The sequence below is a fragment of the Oryzias latipes genome, chromosome 19, assembly GCF_053564925.1.
Source record: "Oryzias latipes strain Hd-rR chromosome 19, Olatipes_Hd-rR_3.1".
Classification (NCBI taxonomy): Eukaryota; Metazoa; Chordata; class Actinopteri; order Beloniformes; family Adrianichthyidae; genus Oryzias; species Oryzias latipes.
In genome coordinates, this window is record NC_136255.1 from 25,684,257 (window position 1) to 25,697,203 (window position 12,947).

Sequence of the window (12,947 nt, forward strand, 5' to 3'; positions counted from 1 at the left end):
AGCTCGCTCAGAAAGGTTCATGACGCGGACTGGGGCACAGCCTTTGTTAACATCGGCAAGTACCTTTGCGACCAGGAGGTTTGAGGGGAGATGCAGAAATGGATGGCCTTCAATAACAGCCGTAAATGTCTTTCTTTGTGGGCCAGATTTAATTTTGCACCACAAGTCAACTTCTTTTCCTCCCGGAATTAAAACCTTCTGGCCTGTGTACACAGCAGGGCCCACCAGGCCATCCATGTTGCCCTGGATGGCATCCCCAAGTTGCAACAGGGCTGTATACCACTCAGGATAGTGTTCCTTGATTTGATGGAGGAACTGCTGCCCATGAGTGACTTGGAGATCATGTTTAGCAGCCCGCAGCACATTTGTGCCTATCAGCAGGGGGACTGTTGAATGGTACACAGAATCTGGAACAACAAAAGCAGGCACCATCTTGTAGTCTTGGCCTAACAGTTTCAAGTTTATATGTACCACGCCATAGTAAGGCACCGTCTGGCCTCCAGCACCTTCAATTGGTATCTTGGAAGCTTGCAGCTGTTGTTCTTTGAGGGTAGGATGGCTACACCAGAACGTATGCGTGATGCTAGTCACTTGTGAGCCAGAGTCAATGAGCGCTTTACACTTCGTACCACTGACTTCCACTTCACCCTCATTCCGTGGGCCCACCAGAGATGGTCCTTCTCCTCCATCATAAGCTTCTCCCTCCTGCTGTGGGGAACTTTGCTGCTACCCCCACTTCCACGGGCTCTAAGAGTTTAAAGCCTGTGATGGTGGCATGGCAGCCTCTTCAGCAAGGGTTGATGGCTGCGGCTGCTGAGCCCAGGTAGGATTAGGGCAGGGGCTGGGGAACGCTGCTTTGCATACACGAGCTATATGTCCCTGCTTACCACATCGATAACATACGAAACTCTGATTTTTTTCAGTGTTCGTCATGGGTGGGGTGGAGTAAGGAGGGGCGGGTGGGCGAGGTCTTGGCGAAGGAGCAGGGGGGGACTGGGGCCATGATGGGAGGCTCAGAGGAGGACCAGCAATTCTTGCCTCAAGTCTTGATAATTTGGCCATATTTTCCTCTTGATTATTGGCTAACTTTTGCACCAGTTCTGTCAGTGCTGATAGCTCAGAGGATGGTTTAGCTCTTTCAGCTTTGACATTTGTGCTATACTCCGCTGCAAATTGAACCTGTGCACCTGGTTTCTTTGACTTGGGCTGGGAGTGGAACTTTTTGGATTCTCTTGCCAGATCTCGCAGCTCAACTTGCAACTCTCTGAAGCTTAAGAGCCTAGGCTTCATGGGGTCAATTCTAGCAAACACCTCTTCATCACAGAGTCCCCTCAGAAATTGTCGGGTTGCTGTCGCGATCTGGGAAGGGCCTGCTCCTTCTTTGACTTTCTTCTACCGAGCCCAGGATGGATTCAAGGGCAATTGCATATGAGCAGGCAGATTCCCCAGGCCTTTGGGTGCGCTCATAGAAGTCAGCTAATGGATCCAAGGAGCCCTGAGCATCACCATATTCCGCCCGCAGTTCCTCAAAGGCTTTTTCTGGTGTCTGTTCAGAAGAGGGCAGGTTCAAAACCAGTTTCCGAGCTTCTCCACTCAGGTGCCTCACCATAGTTGAAAAGCGGAGGTGTGCTGGTAATTCAATTGCATCCAGAAGGTACTGCATATCCCGTATCCAATCATCAACCAGCATTTTGCTATCTGTATGGCCCGTAAAAACTTGGACATTTCTCACCTGGTGTGTCTGCATAAATCCACCATATGTCATCTGTGCAGTGCTTGGGTTTGGAGTAGTCCCGTAGTTTCTTAATGGGGGATTAGGTGCATATGAGGCCAGTAATGGGTTGGTGGAATGAGATGGGGGAGCCACCTGTGGTGGTAGTTTGGATGGCATAGTGTGTTGGGGATGGATTGCGGTAGCAGTGTGGTTATGGGATGTGGTCTTCAGGTTTATAGGGGTTGACAGAGTCAGGCTGGATTCCAATGCACCCATGGTTGGAGGTAAGGCAGCAGTTGAAGGGCCTTGAGAGTAAAAAATAGGTGACGGCAGTGTGGGCATCTGGGAGACACATCCTGTAGGTGGAGTGCCATTTGCGGTGACATCAGCTGGTGGGTGATGGTGGTTCAGTGCAGGAGCATAGGGCACGGTGCAGGATTGGGAGTACCCCATGTACCCCTGTTGCCTTGGAGTGAGCGGAGGGCTGAGGTGGGAGACAGCTTGGGGATGTATGGGGAGCTCTGGCACAGTTGGCGCTTGTTGTGGCATGGGGTGCCGAATGTCTCTAGGCGGAGCCATTGGCTGAGGAATGCTGACTTGGGCCGGAGGGGCTGGTGTAGTGTAATATGGTGAGAGCACAGGGGGCTGCAAGCTTAGCCATGACTCTGGGTCTTGCCCCAGGGGGTGTCTATGAGGCTGGGACTCAAAACCCAAGAGCTGCGAGTGGGGGCTGGTATAACGGGTGGTGTCATAGAGCTGCTTTGGTCTCACTACTGGCTGTTGGCTTGCTGTGTTGTGTTCTGCCATTCTCCCATCACTGCAGGGAATAACTTTGATCTCATCAAGTTCATGAGAGTGGCTTAGTGCTGGACCCTGAGGAGGACAGCTGTGTGCAGGTGCACCTGGAGACATCCCCAGGTTTAGTGGAGTGTCTATGTACTCGCTTAACATCTTATTCTGCCTGCCGCTATTATGCACACATGCAAAAAAAAAATTGTCCGTTCTGAATGCTAGGAGTGTATTTGGAACTGGACGTGGGACTAGTTATACTTTATAGCCCACGGTATGAGGGTAGGCAATGTAAAAATAAAGTCAAATTCAACAGAAAAAAATAAAATTCAGTCACGATTCAAATCAAAACCATATAACAGTCCAGCAATAACCCACTTGTTCAAAATGTCTCCAAGTTAAACCAAGTAGCTGCATAAGACATAATCTTGAAAACTAATAGGTAGCACACTTTTAAAGAAAAGGGAGAGAAAAAAAAAATACATCAGGTTTCATTTAGCTTAGAATTAAAATAATGACACTGATTTTTTTTTTTTCACTATATATCAGAAACAGGAGAACTCAATCACTTACACTCCACTTCTTGAGAATAAAGGATACCCGTTTTGTAAGTGGATGCCTATCTAAAATCAGAGTCTGCAGGGTCCAAGAGACTGTCACAATCCGGGTCACGGCACCAAAGATGTAACCCTCAGCATCAGCAAGTCTGCTTCCGGCCCCTCGACGCCATCCCTCTGCGTTGTGTTTTTATTGATGTTGTATGGTGGTGGAGTGACGAAGAGAGAACCACAGGACACTGGATGCTGGATTCAGGATTGTGACTGAACCACAAACTCCTTTTGTTTTAATTAGAACTTGACATCCACTCAGCAGTCAGGCAGCTTCAGAATATGCACAAGGAAACTGAAGACAAAATGGCGCTAACCCAGCAAAACCCCAACCGAACTACGGTGTCCCATCTGGCCCACTCATTTGAGCACAAGGGCTAGTCTCGACAGTGCTGCCACCCTGTGGTCACAGGAGTCACCTGTCCTACATCTACAAATCAGGCATCTCATCATGAATCACAAAGAGTGAGACAGAATTTAAAAAAAATGCATAGAACAGGGGTGGCAAACAAGTTTGACACAAAGAGCAACATTTTTTGAACTGTGAGAGTCAGAAAAGCCACACCACACACTGACCTGCCAAGACGTACACACACAAACACGCAATTAAAGCCATATTTTCCATAACACACTTCTCTCCTTACAATACAACAGCAAGTATTGTGCTTTCTTCTATTTCAAGAAAAGTGTCCACCCTCAATACACACATCAAATGCAGCTTAGCCAAAGTTAACCCTGGAGGTCAGATACCCCCCTCCACAGACACACACACACACATTCAATGTGGATGTGGATCTAGCCTCAGAGCTTCCATGCACATTCACATGCAGGAAGGGCCTCAAGTAACCAGAAGTCCATCTAGTATTGAGGAGGACAACCAGGGTCATGCTTGACCCTAGTGGAGGTCGACCTGAACCATCTTACATACAAACCCCCCTTCAAATTGACCTTGTGGATAATGCTACACCTCAGGAAGAGTGGGTCCATCGTACACAACCTTTCCAAGCTCCTGTATACCCACTGGGGCTGACGCAGAAGGAGGTCTTCACGCCACGGCAGGACGACATAGAAACTTGCATCATCTCCCAGCATCAGTGCTAAATCGGGCAGATGGGGCTGCGAACTCCCAGGTAGCTGGTCTTGTTTTTCGACCATGGTGTTAAGTAGGTAGATTTGTTGTTGGTTTGTTTTTTATCCGTGGGGCCTGAATACAAAAAGGGGGGCGTAGAATGTGACAGACGGGGCTATGGGTGGTAGTTTCTCCCTCTTGGTGCACCACAAGCTAACTTTCATGACCACCTGTCTGTTGAGCTGTGATTGGCCCATGAGGCTGATGGCAGCTGTGGGAGACTAGACTCTGGTTCTATGGTTTGGCCATGGGAGGTGATCTTGATATGTGGACCTTTTTACTAAAGTTTTTAGCATTTGAATTTGCAGCATTTTAAATTGTATTTATATTAACAGGTGGCGTGTTTGTGTTTATTGGAGACTCGAGTAGGTACTCACGGTGAAGAGGTTGGATTGGAGATCCCCCTTGCCGTGCCAATGTGAGTGGGCATTCGGTCACACTTGGAGCTATACATCAACAGGGCTCTAAGGCCGGCTTTACACTGCAGGTCTTGATGCTCATATCCGATTTACTGACTATATCCGAATTTTTTGACGATCCGCTTACATCATCTTTTAAAAGTGACCCGTATCTGATTTTTGCATTTACACTATACAATGCTGAAACTATCAAACGTAGACATTCTGAGGACTACGTAGCAGTATTTCCGCATTCCGCAGACCTCTTTCGGACTTTTGTGATTGCGGTTGTCATGGAGGCAAGGCGGCGACGGAAGGAGGCGTTGCCTTGGGCGCTTCTGAGGGGACGCATGGAGGAGGAAAAAGGGGGGGGGTGTTCGGCCGTCTTATGTGCTCTCTCCGAGTTTTGAATGAGGAAGTGTTTGCAGACGTGCTGTACTAACAGTTTGATCCAAGTGTTGAACCTTTCCTGCGCGATGACTTCTCTTTTCCGACCGTAATCAGAAACACACGGGAGATTTCCTCGGGGTTCTCTTTTCCGTTCTGAACCCTCAGCCTCCAGAGTTTGTTAAGAAAGACTCCAAAACTTTTGGGGGAGACACCTTCTTTTAATTTACGGTTCTCCGACAGTCCCCCAATCCGCGCTCACAGGAGAGAGGGGGGCTCTCTCCTTACACACACACACACGCAAGCACGCGTGCGCGCGCTCACACACACACATGGTCCCCATCATACACGCCCCCCAAAGAAATAAACGGCTTCTAGACTGCTGTTCCATAGCAACGGTGTCCCGCTCCATTAGTTACCGTTTGCGTCTGGACCGGACATAACAGCGGTTTCCAACTACGGTCTGAAGCCTGAGGCTGAAAGGTAACACGCTGACAGCAACATCAGCACAAAAGCACCTTAATAAGTCATGTGATCTCAGTTGGTGGTGTCCTGAGTTGACGTCACTGACGTACGACTCTCATTTACTGGGGAATATCCGATTTGTCTGCTTACATGGCACACGCAAATGCACGTATCCGATTCGTATCCGATTTATTTCCACATATGAGAGAGGCCTGTATCCGATCTGAGAAAAACGGAATCCATGCGCTTTTGTCCTGCTTACACATTCACCTATCATATCCGATCTGTGCCACATGAGAGGAAAAAATCGGAATTGGGTCACTTGAACAATGCAGTGTAAAGGCGGCCTAAGAGCCTTCATTAGAAACTCCATGAAGCTGTGGAAACCCACCATTGAAGCCGATGGCAAGCCACTTGCACAAGCGTCCATCAAATGTGGCATATACAGTGGAGGATTTAGCAGTTTGAGGGACCCCAGGTGAACAATAACATGAGGTGCTCTGCAGCGGTCCAATTATTTTTTTTTATAACCCTCCCACGCCCTTAGGCTGATTTGAGGGTCCCCTACGCTCTCTTACCTTTGCTTTGTCTAGTTTTTCCGTCTTTCAAGGACACACACCAGTGAAAATTCATACTGGAAATATATAAAGACGTCTTTCAGAGAAGTGAAAATTTTTAAACTTAAACTTAAACTTTTTAAACTTTTTTAAAAAACAGAAAAAGTTCCTTCCACTGTCTCTTTTATTGATTAAAAACCACTATTGACCCTTCTGTGTCCACAGGTGGACAATGTGTCCAGAGTGCTTCGGTACATCCAGCCCACTGGGGAGGACGCAGGATGCGTTTTTCAACTTCATCCAACGCAATGAATTGATAAAGAAGATCAACGATGGCCTCGACCTGCTGAAAAAGGACAGCAAAAACAAAAGCAAGGATCCTGGGACGATCTGGTAAGGGATTTTGACATTTATGAAACCAACAATTCCTTTTGTTTTTTTTAGATTTTTAGATTTGTTGGCAGTTTCTCATTGACATGTCCTTTTTCAGGACTTCTGATGAGTCCGAAGCAGAAGAACGTTCATCACTGCGGCGACGTCGTGCAGCTGAAAACTTCAGCAGCTTCGAGCGCAGCTTCCCTGTAAAGAACACACCTGCGCTCCGAACGACCTTCCACGAGCCCAGACAAGCCAAGAACCTACAGCATCCATGCGAGTCAACCCCTGCATGGGGGCATGTGACTAAGGCTTAAACATTTCTTCCCCAAAAATCAGCAAAGTTGCAGTTGCATCCCACAGTTCAGTTCCACTTTCCAAAAACGTCTGTGTTCAGAACTCAGCGCTGACATTTAGACATTCAAATAAACACATTCCAGGCTTTCTTCTGTTTTCACAAATCCAATCGGACCTACATCCCCATCTGCCGTTGCAGCTGCCACAGATGCTCCTTTAGGAGCTGATGACTTGACCCGACCAGGTCTCGTGCTTAGTGCCGGGCTTCAGGTGAGTGATCACCACCTCCACCGCCTGGAACTTCCGGTTCTTGGGAGGGATGGGACACACCTTGTAGGTGACCTCGTCTCCTTCCACAGGCACATACTCCCCTTCAATGCTGAAACATTTCCCAAATAATTTTAGACCAAGCTCAGAAAAATTTTCGTTGTTTCATGGTTATTATTTTGTTATAATATTGACACATTATTGAGAGACCAGAAGGAGAATTGGAAGTAGGTTTACGTTACAGATAGTGTTGAGGAACTTGTTCCACTTACTCAGAGATGTGAACAAAGATGTCCTCCCCCCCGTGGGAGGGACGCAGGAACCCATGACCCTGAGATCTGGAGAAGTTCTTGCAAACCCCCTTAAATACAGGACCTGATCTGGCACGCACAGTCCTGCACACACACAACAACACACACAGTTTTATCTGTTTTTGAGTGCAAAGGTATGATTAAAAAATATACATTTATTGAAAAACATTCCCACAACACTTTACATTTGTTCTGTTTTTTAAATTGTTTGGATTTGTCTTCAATTTGGAAGTTGTGCAACAAACCCAGAAGTTCAATCAGAAAACTTTAAGCACATTTTCCTGTTTTTGGTGTGTTAGATTAAATTATTTCTAACCTAAGAATTGTGAACACAGCAGTTTTTAAACTGTGATTAGATGTGACTGGTCATCTTTTTGCCAGGTATATATATATTTTTAAACTTATACTTCCATTAATAATAATTAAAATAACTTTTTTCCCTCTAGATGAGTTAATACACATTTGAAGTCAAACATACTGTATCTGAAAACACTAGTTTGTTCCTTGGAATCTTAAGAGAGCAAAAATACATTTTTTTCAAGTAAAAATTGTCTTATTTTCTGTCGTACAAGAAAAATAATCTTATCAAGAACATTTTTCAATTGCAAATTTAATTTGAGAAATCATAAATGAGAATTCTGGGTAAGACCATTTTTTAACCCCATTAGCAAAGAAAATTTTTTCACATTTGAAGAGTTTGGACTTATTTTTTTCCAAGAGTATTGGGTGGGGGGGTCACCTCGGGTTCGTACTCACGCTGAGTATGTGCGCGTGCGTTTGGTGGGGAGTGGGCTCAGCGGCTCGCCAGGCTGTGGCGGTTTCCTCTCCCGCTCCCAGACGCGGCTGCCCTCCCTGAGGAAGGGGAAAGAGATCTGCAGGGGGGTGCGGGGGGACGTCAGGGGCAGCTGGGCGTCCGCTGGCAAGGGGGAGTCCTGGTCTGACATCTCTGATTCTTTGAGCATCAGTTTGGTTCCCTCCAGAGACAGAGAGGAGGTGATGGAGGATCACACCTCCTGCATGATGGAGAGGAGGAGCTCCAGGTGGAGGAGTAAAGGGGAGCACCCTAAATTTAAGGTGCAGGAGAGGAAAGAACAACACTTTTGTTTACCTCAATTCCCATCAATCTGTGCTTCTATTGTAAGATTTTTAGATCATTTTGTCATGCCAATTTTCTTTTCTTTTTTTTATCCTTTGGATCAACATGCTAGTTTACATCGACAACAGTCATGCTTTACTCTGTCTGCTTTTGTCCTAATAAATACTACAAATCCACCTTAAGTGGTAAAAAAATAACAATTTTAAACCATATTTTGCAAGTATTTATTTCAAATTAAAGTCTAAAAAATCTGTTTTTCCCTCTGTGGGTAAAAGGTTTTTTTTTTTTTTTTTTTTTTAACCTTGTCCTGTCCAACAGCTGGGCAAACAGATGAGAGCTGAGGGCCTCTTGTGTTGGACATATTTTATTTTAACAAGAGGGGTTATTAATCTTCAGACAAACCAGAGGTATGTCTGAATAAACCCCTTTTGTAATTGAGGCCAAACTTTATTAATTTCAAACATGTTTGAAGATCTTTGGTGTTGGACCGGACGGAAAAGGAAAGAGGGGAAGAAGAGAGAGGGACGTTAGAAAGAGGGGGGGAAGGAGGGTGATAGTAGGAGGGGAAGGGGGATAAGACCATGAAGCAGCATAGAGCAACAAGTTTACTGGTTGTTAATCACCATGGTAAGGCTCAAATGCAGTACAAAAAGGGCGGAGCCTGTCCACACACACACCCAAGTGTCAAACACACCTGCTAGTTGCAAAAATGTCCATCTGTCGACATGTACACAAAACAGATAGTGCTCACACGCATACTTATGCCTTAAAACCAACTAGTGTGAAACATTTCAGTCATTCAGTCACGCAAACCGCCAGTGCAAAGGTGAGCCAACACCCGTGCTCAGGTGAGTGCTCATGTTCTTCTAATATGGATGGTGGAATGTGTAAAGAAGGAAGGAGAGCGCCCAGCCATCCCCACCCCAAGACCCCCACCGCAGCAGCAGCGGCAGCCGGAATCCCCCCCACGCCACACGGAAACCGGCAGGGAACAACCGCCGCCCGGGCGACCAAGCCCGCCACCCAGGCCAGGGCCAGCAGGACCGCCGCAAGGCCCCCCAGAGCCAGAGAGCAGGGAGGCACAGAGGGAAAGAGAGGGCCGCCCCGGCCCAACCAGGAGAACAGCCCCCCCGCCGCGCCGGGAGAGCCCAACGCAGGGCCCCACCGGAGAGGGACGCCCACAGCCCCAGATGAGCACCCCACCACCACCCAGGAGTTCCGGGCATCCCCCCGCCCCAACCCCAGGTACGAGCCAGGACCCCCCAAGGGAGACCCGCCCCGCACTCCAGGCAGCCATCCGCCCGGCCCACGGTTGGTCCAGGGAGGAGCAAGGCAGGGGCCCGCCGCCCCCGCCCAGGAGGGGGGAACCCCGGGGAAAAAAGAGGGCCCACAAGGGGTGTTGTAAATATGGCCCGACCAGGCTCGGCCACAGTTGGAAGTTAGGCGGGGCCCAGCGCTCAGGAGCAAGGACCAGAACCCACCCCCCAGGGACACCAACACCCCCGGCTCAGATGTAATGTGAACCCCCCCACCGCGCGGAGAGAGCACCGCCGGGCCCAGGAAGCCGGCACCCCGGGGACACGGCCGCCGCTCCAAAGGGGCCCGTACCCCCCACCAGGGAAGAGGCAGGGGACAGATGGTCCTAGGTCCCACCTTCCTTGCAAAATGTGTGTGCGTATATGTGTGTTTAAGAGGGTGTGTGTGTGCATGTGTGTGTGTTTATGTTGGGATGTATATATTGAGGGGGGAGGGGTGTGTGTACTAAGGGGGGTGCAGTTAAAATTGGCGGGTAGGGCACTAAGGGGACATCTCCTGATTACTCACAGTGATGTCCCCTCACCCTCCCCACCAAGGGGCCCTAAATGTCTAAGGTGCGGTTAAAATTGGCGGGTAGGGTGCTAGGAGGACATCTGCTGCTTGCTGGCAGTGATGTCCAAGCACCCCCCCTACCAAGGGCCCTACATGTCTAAGGTGCAAATAAAACCGAAAGAGGGGGGGCCCACTCCATACGGAAACCATAGGAGGGGGGGCCACTGCCTAGTAAACCCCCCCCCCCAAGGCTCATCGCAGGCTAATCCCCCCACCCCCTCACCCTATTATGAGGTTATATGAGGAAGGGGGTAAGTTGGGGACAGCTGGTAGACTGTCCCCCGGTGGTCAAACAGCTGTCCCCCGCCCCCCCCCCCAGCAAGGGGGCCAGGCCCACCCAGCCCAGGGGCCCCACCCCCGGAGGCGCCGACACCCCAGGCCCAGCACCACCCACCCCACACAGAGGGAGAGGAGCCAGAAAGCGCCGGCCCCCCCCGGAGCAAGCCCAGGCCCCCACCCCCAAACGCCGGCCCTAGAAGAGCTCTGGTCAGGCCTCGACGGGACCGAGGCAGCCAACCGGCCGGGGAAACCGCCGATGGCCTCAGCGGAGACCCCGACCCGGTAAAAGGTTTTTGATGTACTTCATCCAACACTTTTCAAGAAGTTTAACAAAAGGCAAAAACATCCATAAACATGCTGCTCCTTCATTTTATTTACTTTGTGAGGTTTACATCAAAATGCATTTTAATGAACTTCAATGGAAATAAACTAAATTGGCAACAAATTTAGTTACGGAAACCTATTACAACTATTAGGGGAAAACAGCTGCAACTTCAATTTTTTTTTCATTTTTCGGATATTTATAATACATTTTCAAAGGATCCCTCTAATTTTGAAAGTCACCGGAAGTGTTGAAATGACGTCATCGCGTACGTACGTGCTGACACAAAAATAATGCTGGTGCTTTAAACGAGGTTTTCTTTTAGTCCCATGGGAGAAGTAAGATTATTGGTGCTCTTAATAAACTACGGTTTCTATCCTTTTTTAATCTAACTATATATTTATTTTGTTGTAACTTTGCTAAATGTTTAATATATTAGAACTTTCCGTCACTTTTGCGGATATTTGAGCTAATTTGAGCTTTTTTCGGTTGAACTAATTTATCTTAAGTATTCGCCTAATATTTTCTGCTAATTCCCTCAGATATGTTGGATTTTAAAGTAATGTTTGCTGATATAAATAAGAGAAAAAAGACCGAGTTCATGGCAGAGCGGCTTGTGTTTGGAGACAGTGGTCCTGATGCTGAGGATGGACATCCCTGATGATGGACTGACAGCAGAGATCATGCAGGAGGCACCAACAAACACCGACAAACTGAACTCTTAGGGTGATTTTGTGGCCGAATGGAAGAGGAAGAGGAGGAGGAGGAAGGAGGTCTGAGGAGGCAGACAAAAGGCCAAAACGCCTCCACGAGGAGCATCAGCAGCAGCAGCAGGAGGAGGAACGCGCGCTTTACGCACAAGAAGGCCTTTAATTCTTAAATCAGACGTTTTTCAGGAGACGATTTCGACCCAAAACTAGATCCGCGAGAGAAAATAGTCCGCAAAAAGACTCGGTTCGGACCCCCGGCTCTACAGGCGGGTCTTTCCAGAACATTCCACAGAGTGATGCAAGGCGGAGAGGAGGCTCCGGTACCTTTCAGAGGGTCAAAGCTCCGCGAATCCGGGCGGGTCAGGGAAGGGGGTTCGGTCTGAGAAGAGCCGCGAGGCGCCGCTGGGGTTCTGGTGGGGGGGCTGGCGGGCTCCGTACACCTGCAGGGACCGAACCGCGCGGAGGAAGGAACGGGTCACCGACTCACGGTCACAGAAAGCGCAGATCCGCCGCCGCCCTCTCTGGACGGAGCCGGGGGTGTCGGCGTGGATGCGGCGGCGCTCAGGCGGGGCGGGGCGGGGTGGGGGGGTCACACCAACAACCCGACAGGCTTTGTTCTGAGAAAAGCTTCCGCTACTGAATCCAACATGTTTGTTTACCGCATAAACAACAGATGATCGCAGAAATAAACAACAATCTGATGTTTTGATCAGAATAATGTTGATCCAGAGATGATCAGAAGTTATTCTGCTGAAAGACGCCGGTTTACGTCCAGAACATTAGTTTCTTTCAGTTTAAAGTGTGAAATAAATGTGACATTTGTTTCATGAAGTTGGTCAAAACTTAAACTGACTGTAATTAAAAGTTTTTAGTTTTATTATTGAAATATTTTCTAATTTAAAGGAATATTTGTGACCATTATTCTCATTTAAATCGCCATGACCAGGTTTTTTTTTATGCCAAACTATAATTATGTTTCCAAAGATCCAAAGAAAAATCAAAGACAAACACTTGTTCCTTTTTATTAACTAAGAATAAAAAATAATTAAATTTAAATAAATACATTTTCTCCAACATGACAAACATGTTGACTTGTTCTTAATCTATCAAAGTTTAAAAATTGTCATATTTTGATAGTTCTCATAAAACATTTGAACTTTTGTGTCCTTTTATGTATGTTTTGAGTTATTCTTTATGCATATATGAAATTAACCTCATTTTTATCACTACTCAACATTATTTTCACGCGACACCAGGAAACATTTCAAGAAATCGTCACAACTTAAAAATGGAATAACTAAAACAAATGATCTGTAGAGTTTGTTCACTGGAGCCACTTAAAGTTTGCATTTTAATAGTTATTTTTGAAAAAGC

The 12,947-nt window shown here is 47.6% G+C and overlaps 1 protein-coding gene across 1 annotated transcript; it reads right to left on the minus strand.

Moving 5' to 3' along the window:
• Positions 1 to 5,225: 5,225 nt before the first annotated feature.
• csdc2a (cold shock domain containing C2, RNA binding a) lies at positions 5,226 to 12,145 on the minus strand. The gene is made up of 4 exons (XM_004080118.5): positions 11,898 to 12,145; positions 8,054 to 8,360; positions 7,259 to 7,381; positions 5,226 to 7,098 (listed from the first exon to the last, which is right to left on the minus strand). The coding sequence occupies exons 2-4, from the start codon at positions 8,257 to 8,259 to the stop codon at positions 6,936 to 6,938; spliced, it is 492 nt and encodes a 163-aa protein (XP_004080166.1). The 5' UTR covers positions 8,260 to 8,360; positions 11,898 to 12,145; the 3' UTR covers positions 5,226 to 6,935.
• Between the last annotated feature and the right edge of the window lie 802 nt (positions 12,146 to 12,947).